The sequence below is a fragment of the Hylobates moloch genome, unplaced genomic scaffold (assembly GCF_009828535.3).
Source record: "Hylobates moloch isolate HMO894 unplaced genomic scaffold, HMol_V3 SCAFFOLD_10, whole genome shotgun sequence".
Classification (NCBI taxonomy): Eukaryota; Metazoa; Chordata; class Mammalia; order Primates; family Hylobatidae; genus Hylobates; species Hylobates moloch.
This window is the reverse complement of record NW_026652285.1, coordinates 12,750,557-12,767,763: the sequence shown is the minus strand read 5'-3', so window position 1 is coordinate 12,767,763 and position 17,207 is coordinate 12,750,557. Positions and strand designations below refer to the sequence as shown.

Below are 17,207 nucleotides of genomic sequence, written 5' to 3'. Positions count from 1 at the left end.
GAGTGCAGTAGCAAGATCATAGCTCACTGTGACCTAGAACTCCTGGGCTCAAGCCATTCTCCCACCTCAGCCTCCCAAGAAGCTAGGACTACACACCACCATATCCAGCTAATTTTTTTAAAAAAGTTTTTTCTGTAGAGATGGAGTCTCACTATGTTGCCCAAGCTGGTCTTGGACTCCTGGGCTCAAGCAGTCCTCCCGCTTTGACCTCCCGAAGAACTGGGATTAGGTGTGAGCCAGTGTGCCTGGCTTTTTCCTTCTTTTTTAGCACATCCTGTTTTTGTTCTATCACTTCATTTTTTTCCTTCCTGCCTCACATTTTCTTTCCCCATTTTGAATGTGAATATTTACTTTTATTTTCCCATTTGGCTGTGTTTTGAGGATCTTCACTTGACTAGTAAGTATTTTACCTCTTCTTTATCTTTTTTTTTTTTTTTTGGTAGGACGTTAGTGCTCTTCTTGTCCAGGCGTGCCGACTGGTACCTCTTAATCAGAATCATCTTGTCAGCAAAGTGTCCCAGCTTATCCACCATTTACTTAACAGATTACAGGTAATCATGTGTGTAACTCTAGAATTCAGATCATGAACTTTGAGAGTAAGTAAATCTCTTTGAAATACTACATCTGTAGTAGGTATGATAGGCTATTTTTTGAGATGCTATAGGAAAAGCAAATGCCTTAAAAAGAATGCTTTTAAAGCAAATATAACTCTGATCCAAAAAAATTATTCTGTAGAATTCTAGAAGTTTGTTTATTAGAAGTATGCCTTTCTGTTTGGTTCAGTAAACCAATATCATTCAGGCCTCCCAACCTTATAATTTCTTTTTTTTTGGATACGGAGTCTCACACTGTCGCCCAGGCTGGAGTGTGGCGTGATCTCGGCTCACTGCAAGCCCCGCCTCCTGAGTTCACACCATTCTCCTGCCTCAGCCTCCCAAGTAGCTGGGACTACAGGCACCCGCCACCACGCCCAGCTAATTTATAATTTCTTATGGAAGATATATTTGAACAAAATATATCTAAGAATAAATTGAAATAATCCCCTGCCTCTTTCCCACCAATATTTTTCCCCTTTCCTGAAGCTACCATTTTTATGGTCTACTTGTGATGCTTCTAAAATATTAGAAGTAGCTTGGGGCCAAGGGGACAGCAGGATAAAAAGACCCCAGTTATTTATTTAAGACTGTTACCACATGAGTATGTGAATATATTTAAGAGCACAGGCGGAGCTTGCAGTGAGCCGAGATTGCGCCACTGCACTCCAGCCTGGGTGACAGAGCGAGACTCTGTCTCAAAAAAAAAAAAAAAAAAAAGCACAAAACATATCAACTAACATTATGTGAATTAGGATGCTTTTGGCTGCAATAAACAGAAAAGCCATCCCAGAGTCACTAAACAATTTTTAAAAAAATAAAAAGAAATCACTCCGTGTCCCAAGTCCCAAAGGAGGCATCTGTAGCCCCTTAATAATAAGAGGATCATCTTCCCTTCACCATCCTCAGCATGTGGGTTGTCCTCAGCTAGCATCTCTCACAGTCATAAGATGGCTGTGCCAATTCTGGACATCCCATGGCAAAGAAATATTAATATTCAGCAGAAACTAAATAACTTTATTTTATGTTGTGTCTCTTGTACTTAAGAGTAAGGAAACGTGTCCCGTAAACTCTCTAGTAGACTCCCCAGTATCTTGCTGGAGAGACTTAGGTCATATAAATACCTCTCTAAACCAGTCTTTAAGCAGGAGAATGGCTCCAGCTAGTAGTTTCAACCTTCACTACACATTAGAATCACTTGGAGGAGGACTTAAGCTCCCTCGATGCTTACAATGTACAGCCACAATTAGCCTACATCAGGGTTTCTCAACCTCAACACTATTGATATTTTGGCTCAGGTCATTGTTTTAGGGGCTGTCTTGCACATTGTGGAATGTTTAGCAGCATCCTTGGCCTCTACCCACTAGAAGCCAGTAGCACCTCTCCAACTGTGACAGTCAAAAATGTATACAGGAATTGCCAAATGTTCCTTGGGGGTTAAGGTTGCCCCAGGTTGCCCCACTCTCTTAAACTAATTAGCGTTTACCCTTAGGTCTCACGTGGGAGAGGTGGACATTCAAATTAAATTAGTACTCTGCCAGCAGGGAAGGAAGAAATGGATGCTAGTAGGTAACCAACAGTGTCTGCTGCATGGAGTAAGGCTGTTTTCAGTTTAGAATCTTTGAAACTAACATGGGGTAGCTTATGTATGTTTACCATTTTGAGGTGTATCATCTTTGTAACACTGGCAATTGGAGATGTTCCTGATCACCAGTGGCACCTATAACCCTTTACCAGCTTTCCAGCACTTGGTGACGGTTTGTCTCAATTGTCCATGAATTCAAGACCAGACTTTGATTAGCCTGGTCTGTCCCAACAACATTATCAGCTCCTTGACAGCAGGGATATGCCCTCTCTTCATGGTGTATTCCTCATGTCATGTTAGAGATGCAGTAAGTATTTAGCAGTTATATTGGTTCACTGTGTATTCGTTGAGTGTTTATTATGTATAAGGCAGTTTAATTAAATTTCAGTGCATTGAAATACTCATATCTGTGTATTCACAGCTGCCAATGTCTGGTTAGTTCAAGGAAAAGTTACAAGGACTTTATCAAGTTCTACTTTACTAAAGAGGAAGAAGTGAGCAAGACCTTGGGGTGGGGAGAAGGCCCCTACGTTGATCAAACTTTCAGGCCCTTTAGAGGTGATCCTTTTGACACATAAACGACAGACACACACTCTGTCTTTTATACAGCTTGATTCAGGTGAGCATCCATGTCCATAAAAGCATAATATTTTTTAAAAGTTAGATCAGAATATATCTTTTCCTGTCCTGTTAGGTAATTGTTGATGAACAGCACTTGGATTTCCTGTTGGCATATACTATTTCAGCTATTCATCAGTGTAGTTCCTGGACACACATGGAAATTCTTCAAGCCCTGGCAGCTCTGGTGTACTGCAATGGCTCAAAATGTCAAAAGGTAAAGTGCTTTATCCTTCCTTTGAAAGGCCAGGAGCACAGGCTCTGGTGCCAAACACTGTGTTCAGGTTTCTATCTTGCCACTAATCTCTAGCAATTCTTATTTAACTACTCTGGGCCTTGTTTCCTCATGTATAAAATAGTGACTCTGAGGATGAAGTGAGACAATACTTGTCAAGTTCGTGGCCCTCGGTAAATAGTAACCATTATTCTTAATATTATCATTACCCATCAGCCATGCGGCCACACTAAAGAGCATCAGCAGCTACCTAGGCTGGGAGTAATGATCGTTATTGATGCTTTTTGGCATATCTTTGCATATCCATCTGAGACATTTATTAACAGCTAGTCTTTTGGTGCTTAACTGCCATTTGGTTAAAAAAAGAGAGAAAGAAAAAGAAAGAAGAAAGAAATCTGTCTAAAACATAATATTTTCCTAGAAGCTTTTCTTTGACCTACATTGACTCTTATTTTTCTTAGTACCTCCCAGAGCTGCTAGGCAAGACTGGACTCTTAATGAAGTTGAGTGACTTGGCTCAGTCGGATCCTGAAGTCAGGAGAGCTGCAGTACATTGTATGGCAAACTTATGTCTCAGGTATGTGGCTCCAGTCAAGTTCCTCAATGGTAATAAGATAGTGCCTCTATTGGACCCTTTGTAGGTAGTTCCCTCTGCCTGAAGCCAGAGCCAACTTAGACAAATAACTAACTTTGCATTTCCCATGTACTTTACCAGTAAAATCATCTTATGTTGTTTGTTAATTTTAATATTACTTGTAAAGAAGGAAAATAGACTAGGACCATATTCCTAAAATGTGGTAATAGTGACTTAATGTGCAGTATGTCAAAATTTTGTTTTCTATTGGTATAAATTCTAAGCATATTAAGTTTTTAGAAGGATATATTCATGCAAATTTTAAGTGCTGGTGAGATGTATCTGTAAAGGGCAATTTCTTTTCTTTGAAGAAGATGGAAACAGCTCCAGCTGCTCACCCTCGATTCTCACAGTAGGCAGTAGACAACGAGCAGCACAAATGTGAACTCATCTCTGCATAGCACAGTGCTGTCCAGTGAGTAGGAAGGCAGGCACAGGTGTGTGATTCTAGCTTGACAGGACCTGTCTGGATTATTTCCCTCCTAGGACTGAACAGCAGAACTAAAACAAGATTTTTCTTTCTCCATACTCTTTCTGCCACAAACTTCTGTAACCTTTCTGTATGGAAACCACCCTTTATATTCATTCTAGCCCTGTGCCTGTACCCCAGCAGTGGCTAATTAACCAAAATAATAATTTTCCATAGCATAGTTGCACTCAAGGGTATATTCCAACTCTAATAGTCTATATTACTGCTATTTTTAATTAGTCTTTTGCAAGCCTCATTTTAAAGGAGACTGAGTTTGAGTTGTTTTCTCTGTATGCGTTTAGTATGCCAGGACAGCCGTATTTGGAGGAGCCCTACCAAAATGTCTGTTTCCAAGCTTTCCTGACTATTTTACAATCTCCAAAATCATCTGATATGGATGATATCACATTTTGCATGGTAAGTGGATTATCATCGATCTAGTGAATGTTGCGGATGTGTCCAGAAGCAGATTGGAAGAGTGTTACTAACGAGTTTAATTTGCACTATTAGCTTTTTCTAGAGAAATACACATATATGAAATGTTTGTAATCTAAAAAGACTAAAATCATACCATTTCGGTTTTAATTACAAGAAGCTTTTTATTTGTTATATTTTGCAATTCTAGGCTTTTAGAGGAAACTATTCTTTTTCCTTCTGAGTATAAAAGCAATAGTTGCAGGCTAGTGACTGTCTTTAAGATGAAAGTGAAGAGAGATTTCACCAAATATATCTGCAATATTTTATTTCTTTTTAAAAAATACGATGCAAATAACAGTTTGTTAGCATGTTTTAAATTTAGAGTAACATATTTCGAATGTTATATATCTAAGATAAAGTTCCTTCTAGTCTCCTGCTCAGATATAGCCACTGAAGACAATTTGTGCTATGTGCCCTCAGATTTTTTTTTCTATATCTAAACGAGCATATTTACAACTTTAAATGGGATCATATTTAACATGCTGTTTTGTAACTTTCTTGTTTTGTTAAAACTTAGTATCTCTGGGACATTTGTTCAGTTCCTGTTAATATACCTCATAGTTTCTAACTGCTATGGCTGGAAGACCTTGGACAAATTAGTTAACTTCTTGGAGCCTCCATGTTCCTCCCTGAAAAGGGACTGATACAACCACATTGTGGGGTTCTTATGAGAAGTATATGAAATAAAGCATTCAGAGGGCCTGCTGTTATTGTTGCTGAGTTTTACATTTAGCTGAGGGTTAGTTTCTTTTATAATCATTATCATAATCATCAAAATTGAAGTTTTTAAAATTTTCCCACGATTTCAAACAAGGCTACAGTTCACATCATCCCAATGTAGGAAGTGTTTCTTAAGGAGAGAGTTCTAGAAATGAGATTACTGAGTCAAGAAATCAATCTTGGTCAGAATTGCCCTCCAGAAACCAAGTTTTTATAATTTATCATCTGTTCCCACATACATCCCCTTGCTTTTAAGAGGGCTGGGTTTGCCATATTACAGAGCTTTCCCAATTCTGATCTGTGCTATCTTTTTTTATCCCTTGTCACATTTTTCTTGCTAAACATCTTCTCTCTTTTTTCTTCCTCACCATTTGTACATAGTGGTTTATAAACACATACAATAAGACCACTTCATTATTCTTTTCTTCTAGAAAAGAATTCATGGTAGTTTATCAGGTCTCTTAGGATCTTCATCTCTGCTTTGTGGGTGTATGTGTGTGTCTATAAAGTTTTTTTTCATCATCTAGAGACTGTCTCTCTTCCATCGTAAGTGGTGCTAATAAGTTGATTCCTGGACAACCAGATTTTATTCTGCCTTCTAACTGGGTCTCCCTTTTCCCCCTAGTTATTGCAAAATGCATTAAAAGGTATACAGTCACTTCTAAATGGTGGGAGAATGAAACTAACACAGACCGATGAACTTGGAGCACTTTTAGCTGTGCTAAAGGTAAGGCAAGTCTTCATATGATCGTTGTCTTTCCTGTTTCAACCCATGGTACAAGCACCACTTTACATCCTTATTCTAAGGCTAACTTTGAGGTATTAAAAGTTCTTACATATATTTTGAGAGAGTAGACAAAACTGTTCATATTCAAAGACACTTAATATTAAGAACAGAAAATAATAAATCTCCGTTTAATAAATGCATCAAAATTTTAAAATTATTTATGAATCTTAGGAAGGGAATAGGTAGGGAGGTATGATCTGTAGAAGATTTAATTATAAACTATGTTGTACCTGTTTGTACAAGAAGAGCCAGTGCTTCTCCTTGGCTTTCTCCTCCAAGTAGTAGGCAGGCCAACCAAGACATGTGTCAATGGGCAGCTTCCGAGCGTGCCAGTCAGTTGGAAAGTCAGGCCAGCATCTCCGGGGACCCAGCTTCTTCAGCCAGCAAAGTAAGAAGTAACTCTTTCCTTGTGGCATTCTCTTGCTCCCACATCAAATAGAGAGATAGCTGTATGTGGAGATAGGTAAATAAAAATGACAAAGTGGTTTAAAAAATTATAGACAGATAAAGTAATTAGATAAATTTTATAAATAAATAAGGAAACTAAAACCAGACCTGATTTGATCTGACCAAACCAAATCCAGCTGGAGGCCAGATAAACTTCAGCTCTTCTTTAAGCCCTATGCCTTCAAGGTATCTATTTTGTGTCTCATTTATGTTTCTTTAGTAGGCTTTTGAACATTAATCTGTGAGTGTTCTGATCCAGACATGGTAAATAGTTCTGTTTTATGATTAATGGTTTATGATTAATGGTTTTTTTGGTTTTGTGTGTATGTGTGTGTCCTTATTCATCATTATTAGAAATTCATGTTTCACGGACTCCCTGGACTAAACATAGAGATGCCCACGGTGTTATACCCAACTCCGCTTCCTCAGTATGATGGGCGAACACCTATCAAACCACAGCAATCAGAATCCAGTGCTTCTCGACCAACTTTGGTACATTTATGTGTATTTAGATTTAAGTTGTGGCTTATTTTTAATAGATTGTTGTGTGTGTTTTCTATGATTTGCATCACTACTACCCTAAAAGCCTACCTTGAATTTTATTTCAGTTTAGGGTTGTTAGCATAGTAAATTTAAACTCATCTGATGCTCAAAGTACCAATTAAAGCATCTTATACTTCTTAGAGGTGTAGTCAGTGTAACAGCTATAAAAATGAGCATTCACTTTATACCCCAAACCGAGCATTCTCATCCCCATGATGCTCAAGACCAGGAGTCAACACACGTTCTCTAAACTTTCTCTACTAGGCTAGTAAATACTTCAGGTCTCTGTCATAACTACCAACTCTATTGTGACAGTGCAAAAGCAGCCATAGACACTATGTAAATGAATGGGCATGACTGTGTTTCACTAAAATTTTATTTACAGAAGCAGGCTGTATGCTGGGCTGGATTTGGCTTTTGGGCCATAATTTGCCAACCCCACTCTAGACCGTTAGAAGCCCACCTACCAGTCAGCGCACCATCTCCGCACCTTACATTCACCTGATTTCCCAGCCTTTCCAGATAGCTGCCATCTCCCTCGTGCTTCGGTTAGAGAACCTGGAGCATACAGATGTATGGCCAAGGATTCACTTCCAGAAATGTCATACCTGATCAAAATGCTTCTTATTAGAAATTATTTCACTCATTCACTCACTCAGCATTTACCCAACGTCTGCTGTGTTCCAGACGCTGTGCTAAGCACTAAGTATATAGACTCTGGCTGCTTTTAGGAGTTTGAGGGAGAAGGCAAAGATGCATAAATAAACAACTACAATACAATATTATTGTTTCTCTCATTAGAATATTCACAGTACTCTGGGAACACGTTGGGGGCACTCAGTCTAAATGGAGGAAGAAGAGGAGGCTTTTTAAAGGTGTGGTAGCTAAACAGAGATTTCAGAGTGAGTAGCAGTACAGACAAGGAGGAATGAGTGTTTCATGCAGATAAAACAAAAGGTGCATAGACATAGATAATGACAGTATACATTGCCCATTTGTTAACTAGTAGGACTAGAGTTTCAGTGCGGGGAGAGAGAGTGGAGCCATTGTGTAGCAGAGGCTGAATGAGAAGATTCTTGTACAGGAGGCTGAGGAGTTGGGGTTTTTATCTCGTAGGCAATAGAGATTGATTAAAGAATCTTATATAGGGGAATGATGGGATCAGATTTGCGTCAGAAAAATCACTGTGGTAGCAAATAAAAGAGTATGGGTCTGGGGGCCACAATAAGTAGTCCAAGATAGAAATAATGGGAACTTCCTTCCTCAAGGCCACAGACTTTGAGAACGTGGAGGAAGACACAGATTCCAGATATACTTGGATATCAGAAAGAAAGTAACAGGGAGAAGGAAAGAAACTGGCTTCTACTTAGTATCTACTTCTACAGACACCCAAAGCCCTGAAATGAGCGTTGTATGTAATGGATTACCGTCTCTTCTGTGCAGGCATGTGGAGTGGTACTAGCTATGTATCTTACTCGGAGAACTGATAAAATAGACACTCAAGTCATTTTCTATAGGCTTTAATGCTCTTGAGAAATTCCAGTTGAGAAGGCTGAATACTTTCACAACACCTGTGCAAGGTAGGAGGTATTAGCCACATACTTACAGATAAGCAAAGTCAAGCTCAAGAGAGGCTAAATTATTTGCCCCAAGGCACAGAGGTACGATTTAAACCCAGGCCACGTGTTTTACTGTGTCTCGTGTATTTCATTCTTTCTTTCTTATAGTAGACAGTAAGCACTTAGCATCGTGCCTGATGCTTAGGGTATTAAAGAAGTTCCACTTTTTTCTTTTTTCTTTTCTTTAAACTACATGTTGGGGACATATTTAGTCACTTTAAAATGAAGAAGTAATGATTCAGCGAAAAGCCATTCTGAAGTAGCTATTACATATGTCTTCATTTGCTCCTAAAATCAGAATAAAAAGAAAAAGTCCAGAGTAAAACCAAAGAAAATCCAGCAAGGAGAGGAGGAGGAAAAGGAATCCAGTGGTGAAATAGAGGCAGCCCCAGTCACTGGCACAGGCAGAGTGAACCTGCATGAAGGGAACACTTGGTGTCCCTCCTCCCTGGGTGTCCAGAGTTTGCCTTTAGATGGAAGTGGAGCTGCAGGAAAAGATGGAGTCTCCTCACCCTTCAGTTCTTCCAGTTCGAAAAGGGTCAGCAGTAGTGAGTCAGACTATTCTGATGCTGAAGGAGGCATGCAGAGTAAAATGAGGTAGTAGTATTTTGTTACATTTTTATACTTTGTATTCTAAGTTGCATGTAAGTTTGTAACTTTTCTGAAAAACCTGACTGCTGCATGTGATTTAACTGGAAGAGCCTGATTTCTGGGGGGCATGGTGTTATTCGGAACATGACTTGCTCTCTTGATCTGCCATTGCACATGTCATTCCTCTTCTTAGAATATTCTTTTTTGCCTTTTCGTCTTGCTAACCACTACTCATCTTTGATACAGGCTCAAAAATCATATTCCCCGGGAAGCCTTTTCTGCCTTAGTGTTATTCGTAATGTATGATAGTTATCTCCTTAATTGTCCCTCGCTGCCTAGCTTGTCAAGGCTGGGGCTTTGTTTATGTCTAGCAGCCTCAGCATGATTCCTGGCACATACATAGGTCATTCAGTAGATATTCGTTGAATGGATGGATGGTTACTCGGCAGTGTTTCCTGTCTAACACTAGTTTCCTGATATCAAAATGTTGCCCTCTTGTTTTCCAGTTGTGTCTTTTAATTGTCATCCTTAATAACTTGTTACAGAAACAAATTGTCTTAACATGTTTTGATTGTAGTTTGAAAGAAAAATTTTTAATAACACATTGACATCTTTAGGGATTATTTAGAATGTTTAATTTTTGAATGTATCATTTGAATTGGTGGAAATAAATACCATTTCATGTTTGCATTTGAAAAAAAAAAACCGATTTTTTAAATGTTTTTTCTTTTTTCTCTTGGGTATGAAAGGTCTTACCAAGCTAAAGTTCGCCAAGGAGCCTTAGTTTGTTTTCTTTCAACTATAAAATCGATAGAAAAAAAGGTTCTTTATGGCTACTGGTCAGCCTTTATTCCTGATACACCTGAACTTGGCAGCCCACAGTCAGTGTCCTTGATGACTCTTACATTGAAAGACCCTTCTCCAAAGGTAAGAGGATTTAAACTCTAAGCTTTATAATAGGAAGAAAAAATTTACAGATCCTTATTGTTTTCTCTGCCTTATCCTGTCTGATCTGAATATAGCTCTTAGTAACACTGACCCAAGTTCCGACTTGAGAACCACTGGACAGCCAGGAAAATAGGAAATGGGATTAATGTGAATAATACATTGAGGCTGATCATGTAGGATTGCTTCCTGCCCCAGGGCTTGCTTGAAGCCTGAGCACACTGAATTCTAACTTTGGTGTCTCCCTTGAACTGCACTGAAGCAGCTGTGCTTCTCTTCCTTTTATGAAAATGTTGATTGCTGTGGTATTTATAATAAGAAAACATCAGAAATGGCTTAAACAGCTCAGTAGAATATCATGGTACATAATGGCTATGAAGGATGCATAAGGCTTAGAAAAATGCTCAAAATGTTCTGTAAAAACACAGGATGTAGAATTATATATACAGTAGGATCTCAAACATGTTTTTTTCCTTGTAACTTTTCCAGTTTTCAAATCATGTGTAATAAATATTTACATATTTTAATGAGAAAAACTTATTTTTAAAAAAGAAGAAAAAAATGATTGTCAGGCGTGGATACCTATAGCAGGATATCTCATGGCTGATCAAATATTTGCCTCTACTTGAATATGTTAATTCCTCTCCAGAATTTAGCCACTTAACCAAGTAAGGAAAATAGCCTGCCGTTTACAATAATGAACATTAAAAAGTCATGCTGAATGGCATCTGGGTGTCCTCAGGTAACCAACTACCCACAAAGAGAGAAGTTTTAATTAGGCCAACAGCATATTGTTCCTTTTCTATTTTTAAGATTATTCCTTAAGGGGTCAGGAATGGTAACCCACAATATGTTGGAATTCCGTATGAGTCATCTCCTTGAGTAACTTACTATATAAGAAAATTTCTGGATGACCCATCAGAAGCTTTTATAAGGTAAAGAAAAATAAGTTAGCCTCAATTTTACACACACACACACACACACACACACACACACACACACACACACAAATGACTTGTAGGGTATTTCAAATACTCCTTATCCTAGGAAATTAACTGGCAGAAATTTTACAAATTAACTAAATCAATAGTGAATGGGAACCTGGGAGAAAAATGGAAAATGAGTGGTGGCAAAGAAATCAGTAATGAAGCCATTAGAGTAATTGAAATAAAAGCTACTAAAAATATTGAAAATATATATTTGAAGACCCTTCATCTAGGGGAGCTGCCAGCAGTGGCCAAGGAGATGGTGCCGTGGAGCAAGAAGCAGCCCAGCTTCATCACCTGTATCACAGCTGCCCAGCCAAGGGGATGCGGGGCATGGGGGTTTAGAACATGAATACAAAAAGGTTATGAGGTCATAGCTGATGAAAATGAATTGGAATAATTTTCATGATGTTCATATCTTCATATTTTTTAAAATGTTTACATTTCACTTAAACTGCCATGAGAAATTTCACATATTGCAAAGTGGTCTTATCCATCTCCTTGATTTAGGTAACTTTTAGACTTGTTCTTGCTGTTTAACTTTGGTGAATGCAAGAGATGTGCTGAGGAAAAAAGATACAGAACTTCCTTCTGGAGATACCGTAGATCCAGTACAAAAAGCCACAAGAAAATCCTAGAGAAATTAAAAAAAAAAAGTCATCCTACTTAAAGAGGATTTTAAAAGATGAAAAAAATTAAATTAGTTCAGTGTAATGGCAAGTGAAATGATTGTACTTAAGAGATTCTTTTAATCAAGTGTTAGCTTGGAAGGGTTTAAATAAGTGTGGTGATTAATTGTTTACAACAAAGCTTGGAGCATACCTCTGCAGTCTGTCCATAGTATAATTAACTGTGCACCAAGACATATGCTAGAAGAAAGTGTTGTGGTAGGTGATGTCATAGGACAGGCTTTTTTGTTGTTGTTGTTTTTCTTTGAGGTGGAGTTTTGCTCTTGTTGCCCAAGCTGGAGTGCAATGGTGAGATCTCAGCTCACTACAGCCTCCGCCTCCTGGGTTCAAGCGATTCTGTCTCAGCCTCCTGAGGAGCTGGGACTACAGGCATGCACCACCATGCCTGGCTAATTTTGTATTTTTAGTAAAGACGGGATTTCTCCATGTTGGTCAGGCTGGTCTGGAATTCCTGACCTCAGGTGATGTGCCTGCCTCGGTCTCCCAAAGTGCTGGGATTATAGGCGTGAGCCACCGCGCCCGGCCCAGTGGGACAGGCTTTTAAAATAAAGACTTCTAGAAAGTTATGTGCGTTAAAATTAAAAATAACAGATGATGTAATTAGAATGGAACAGCTTTCTGGGTTGACCAGGTTAAAAGAGCTGCCATGACTCCAGGCTAAGTGGTCATCTCAGGTGCTCCTTGTGCATATAGAGTTAGATGCTGGAGTTCCTCTTAGCCAGGATTCAATAAGACAACTGTAGTTTATCTTGTCATTGAAGTGCTTAGTGATTAGTTTTGAGTTTATGGCAGGTCTGATATGACCCATGGCATACTCAGCTGGAAGCACAATTTTAACTGGTATACTAAGAAATTTTCTAAAGGCAAATGGACAGAAGGAAAGGTGATTAGACTCTTCCAGTCGGAATGCCAACAATAAACAGAGGCTACTTTTAGGAAATTGAAACATAATATGCTAGAATCGTTAATTGGGGAGAAGAAAACTTAGAAATGTCCATTAGGATTTGGCAGGGCTGTGGTACTTGGGAAATGATCACATTTCCATGTTGGAGCACATCTTATATGCTTCCAAAAGGGACAGAGCAAATTATCAATAAAAATAACAAGACTAATTTAAGAATTTCTTTTATTTGATTTCCTTAGGTGTTATAAAGGCATATTATGGAGAATATCATCAAGACCTATCTTAAGAAACAAACTACAGGGCAAACCTTTGTCTTAGTACCTTGAGAATTATCCTGATTTACAAATTTCATGATGATGATTTATTGCTCTTTTAGATAACTATAAAAAGTGAAAACAAATCGAAATCTAGATAATAGATGGTATAACTAGAAAAGAGAATGAAAAGGTTGGAATTGTTAACTGTTATGGAATGGTAGATTTTCTCATGGCCAGCCAAGAACAGGCAATCTTTGCTTAGTGTGTTAGCAAAGAACAGGCAGTCTTTAATTAGTGTACCAGTGTTCACACTTCTGATAAAGACATACCCGAGACTGGGAAGAAAAAGAGGTTTAATTGGACTTACAGCTCCACATGGCTGGGGAGGCTTCAGAATCATGGCAGGAGGCAAAAGGCACTTCTTTACATGGCAGCAGCAAGAGAAAATGAGGAAGAAGCAAAAGTGGAAACCCCTGATAAACCCATCAGATCTCGTGAGACTATCGAGAATAGCAGGGGAAAGACCAGCCCCCATGATTCAGTTACCTCCCACAAGTCCCTCCCACAATGTGTGAGAATTCTGGGAGATACAATTCAAGTTGAGATTTGGGTGGGGACACAGCCAAACCATATCACTTAGATACCTCCTGATCCACAGTCCCTGGCACAATGTTGAAATGCCTTTACGTAAAAGACAACTGACTTTGGAAGTGAGATCCAATAAAATAACATGTGAGCAGTCATGTGTCCTGCATGGAAACTTCAGTGTACCCACTCCCAGCAGGGACTTCTTTGTCACCCTTCCAGAAATATTCTGAGACCACACATAAAGAGGAAAAAAAATTAGGATTGACTAGGCTACCTCAGCAAACATTTCTGCTATATTCTTAAGTAGCAAAAAAGGAAAAGTACTTTTCTGTTTTATTAGCTTTAGACAAGCCTTCATGTCCAAGGAGATGAAACTATACACTAGTAAAACCAAGCACACTGACTTTTGTAAGACTGAAAAGCCTTTCATTCATCATTTTAAATATTCAGACAATAAAAACTTAACAAAATGAGCTCTCTGGAGAGCTACACCTGTTATGATTTGCTTGTATGTTAGTAATTTCTGCTGAAAGTGCTGATTAGAACTGGTAAACAAGATATTAAATATTGATATAAGAACAAATGAAGCAAAACTTATACCAGATTCAGTATCTTAAGTAACAATTATAACAACAAAGATATGTTAAACAGAGTTTAAAGGAAATTAACTCAGAACTGTGAGAAGTACAATTTGATATAGTATCAAATTTCTATATAGATTTTATAACTTAGTGGAAAAAATAACCAATTTCAATGACATTTGTTTTCATCTGTTATAGTCATGGTTTTCCCCTTAAGATGCCAAAACTGTGCTAAAATTTTTGACTTTTGGAACATTAGTTCATTTCTTCCCCTTTGATTTTTAATTTCATTCAGTTTGTGAACTGTTGGAATTGTGATTTTTAGTTGCCTTCTAAAGAAATGAAGGTTTAGCATAAGATCTATCTTGTTGAGTTCGGACCAGCCTCTAGTAGGGATTGGTCAACTGTGGCCTGTAGGGCAAATCTGGCCCACCACCTGTTTTTGTATGGCCTGTGAGCTAAGAATGGTTTTTACACTTTTAAGTGGTTTTAAAATAAAACAATAATATCTCATGATATATGAAAATTATATGGAATTCAGATTTCATTGTCCGTAAATCAAAGCTTTTTGGAACACAACCACATTTATTCCTTTACGTGTCTATGCTACAATCACAGAGTTGGGTGGTTGTGACAGAAACTGGCCTGCAAAGTCTAAAATATAGAATGTGTGCTGCTGGCTCTTTACAGAAAAGTTTGCCAGTCCCTGATCTAAGTCCTTTTTGGATCAGCTGTCTTGTGTTCATGCCCTCGCTCTCTCGTTTTTTCACACATATACACACGATTTCCTAATACATTGTCAGTTTCCCACCTTAGGGGATTATGCTTAATTCTGAAGTCTGATGCTACTGTACTTCAAATTTCTCTTCGGAGCAATAAGTCTAGATTTCTACAATTCCACTCTATAAAAGGCCTGCCTAGTGATTTATTACCTGGTTGTTTGGAGATAATATAATTGAAGGCTTTTGGGTAAACCTTTTTTGCTCCAAACTCGGATATGCTTCATATTGAGTAACTATTTAGGTTAGATTCTAGAATTGTAATGTTGATTCCCTGCTTTTAAATTTTTTGACTGAAAATGTTAATTGTCATTTTTGGATGAGCTGGCCAAAGAGAGCACAATATTATTCTGTATTAATAGTCCTATGCTTATTACCTATATCCCATTTTTGTAAAGTTGGGCTTTCTTTTTCTTTCTGATTTTTAATACTGCAAAATCGTCTGAGTGCCAATTGAAAGTAATCTTTCAACCTTACAAAGAAAGTCTGGGTGCCAATGACACCTTTCCTGACAAATACAGCAGTCATGCCAAAGATGTACTTTTTGTCCTTTCCATTCATAAGATTGTACTTAATGGGATTCCTTTTTTGAATTGTCAAATACTGTCACTGCAGGCAGTGTTATTTCCTGTACCTAAGACTGTTTCTAAAAGTTGGATCACTAATGATGTCTGCCAAGTTGTATGTACACAAAGTTCCTAAAGTCCTATTTAAGTTAACATTGAACACACGTACTTCAGAGTGGAATATGAGGCATAATGTTCTCAGGAACTTTGATAGGAAACAGACTCTAGGCACATATATTTTTTCTACCCCCTGGGCTGTTTAGCTTTAACTTTTCAATTGGCATTCTGCTTGAATAAACCAGGCCTCTAATCCTTATTCTCATGCTTAGGATTTCAGATTTTTGTGTTATGGTGTAGCTTAGATTTATTTCTTACTGTAAAAAACCTAACAGCAATGTGTTTCTAGATTTTTTTTTAGCCAGGTGTGGTGGCACACACCTGTAGTCCTAACTACTTGGGAGGCTGACGTGGGAGGATTGCTTGAGCCCGGGAGTTTGAGGCTGCAGTGAGTTATGATTGCACCACTGCACTGCAGCCTAGGTGACAGAGCGAGACTGTGTCTCTAAAATAAAAATAAAATAAAGATTTTTTTTTTTAGGTCTGGGATGCAAGTGGCCTAGTTTTTAGGAACTAACAGATAATCTCATTGCCTTTATTCTTCCAATTAAAATGATTGTAAATACTGTGAACATTAAATATGTATAGGAAGAAGGGAATCTGACTCCTAATTTTCAACTAATCAGTGTGAATCATCCTGAAATTTCAGACACGTGCCTGTGCTCTGCAAGTTTTATCTGCCATCTTGGAAGGCTCAAAGCAGTTTCTTTCTGTTGCTGAAGATACCAGTGACCACAGAAGGGCTTTTACCCCCTTCTCCGTAATGATCGCTTCCAGCATTAGAGAGTTGCACAGATGTCTTTTGTTAGCTTTGGTGGCGGAGTCATCCTCACAGACCCTTACTCAGATAATTAAGGTAATGTACCAACTGTGGGTTCCAGAGGGGGCTTCTCTGTTTTAATTTTGTATACTATTTTACATAGCCCAAAAGTAACTTGACTTAAGAATATAACTAAGTAATAGTTTTTTAAAAATACCCTATTTGGAAGTCTGTACCTACTTGTCTGATCTTACCTATAATCTCTGTATGTCCTAATAAATGATTTGCTAAAAATACTTCTTTATCTTTAGTTGTACAAATGAGAATACAAGTGTTATTTAAAAAAAAAAAAAGACTAATTTTTAGTTGTGTGAAAACTTTTCTTTTTTAATTAAATGCTGCAAAATTTGTTTTTATGCTGTGGCTTAATCAAGCCTTTTGATGAGCGACTTTTTGTGTTTTACAGTGCCTTGCAAATTTAGTATCAAATGCACCTTATAATCGTCTAAAACTCAGCCTGCTGACCAAAGTCTGGAACCAGATAAAGCCTTATATTCGCCACAAAGGTTTGTAGTGGCTTAAAACTGATGGCTTCTTTATATCAGTCAGATGCAGACTATTAGTAAAAATATATAGATACAGATATATGTATATATTCAAAGCATTTTTACAACTCTTGAGATCTCTGCTTCTTCTCAACTTTTCAGGGGTATAAGC

At 38.0% G+C, this 17,207-nt stretch overlaps 1 protein-coding gene across 2 annotated transcripts in view; it reads left to right on the top strand.

Annotated features, from left to right (window-relative positions):
- The window catches only part of HEATR6 (HEAT repeat containing 6), a 35,794-nt gene that overhangs the window by 2,277 nt on the left and 16,310 nt on the right, over positions 1–17,207 (top strand). For both annotated transcript variants that reach the window (XM_058446139.1, XM_032162980.2), the window contains exons 2-11: positions 444–551; positions 2,873–3,013; positions 3,493–3,608; positions 4,437–4,551; positions 5,957–6,058; positions 6,920–7,057; positions 9,026–9,324; positions 10,068–10,245; positions 16,380–16,586; positions 16,957–17,056. In XM_058446139.1, coding sequence (XP_058302122.1) covers positions 444–551; positions 2,873–3,013; positions 3,493–3,608; positions 4,437–4,551; positions 5,957–6,058; positions 6,920–7,057; positions 9,026–9,324; positions 10,068–10,245; positions 16,380–16,586; positions 16,957–17,056 — 1,504 coding nt within the window. The remainder of the gene's footprint in view (positions 1–443; positions 552–2,872; positions 3,014–3,492; positions 3,609–4,436; positions 4,552–5,956; positions 6,059–6,919; positions 7,058–9,025; positions 9,325–10,067; positions 10,246–16,379; positions 16,587–16,956; positions 17,057–17,207) is intronic.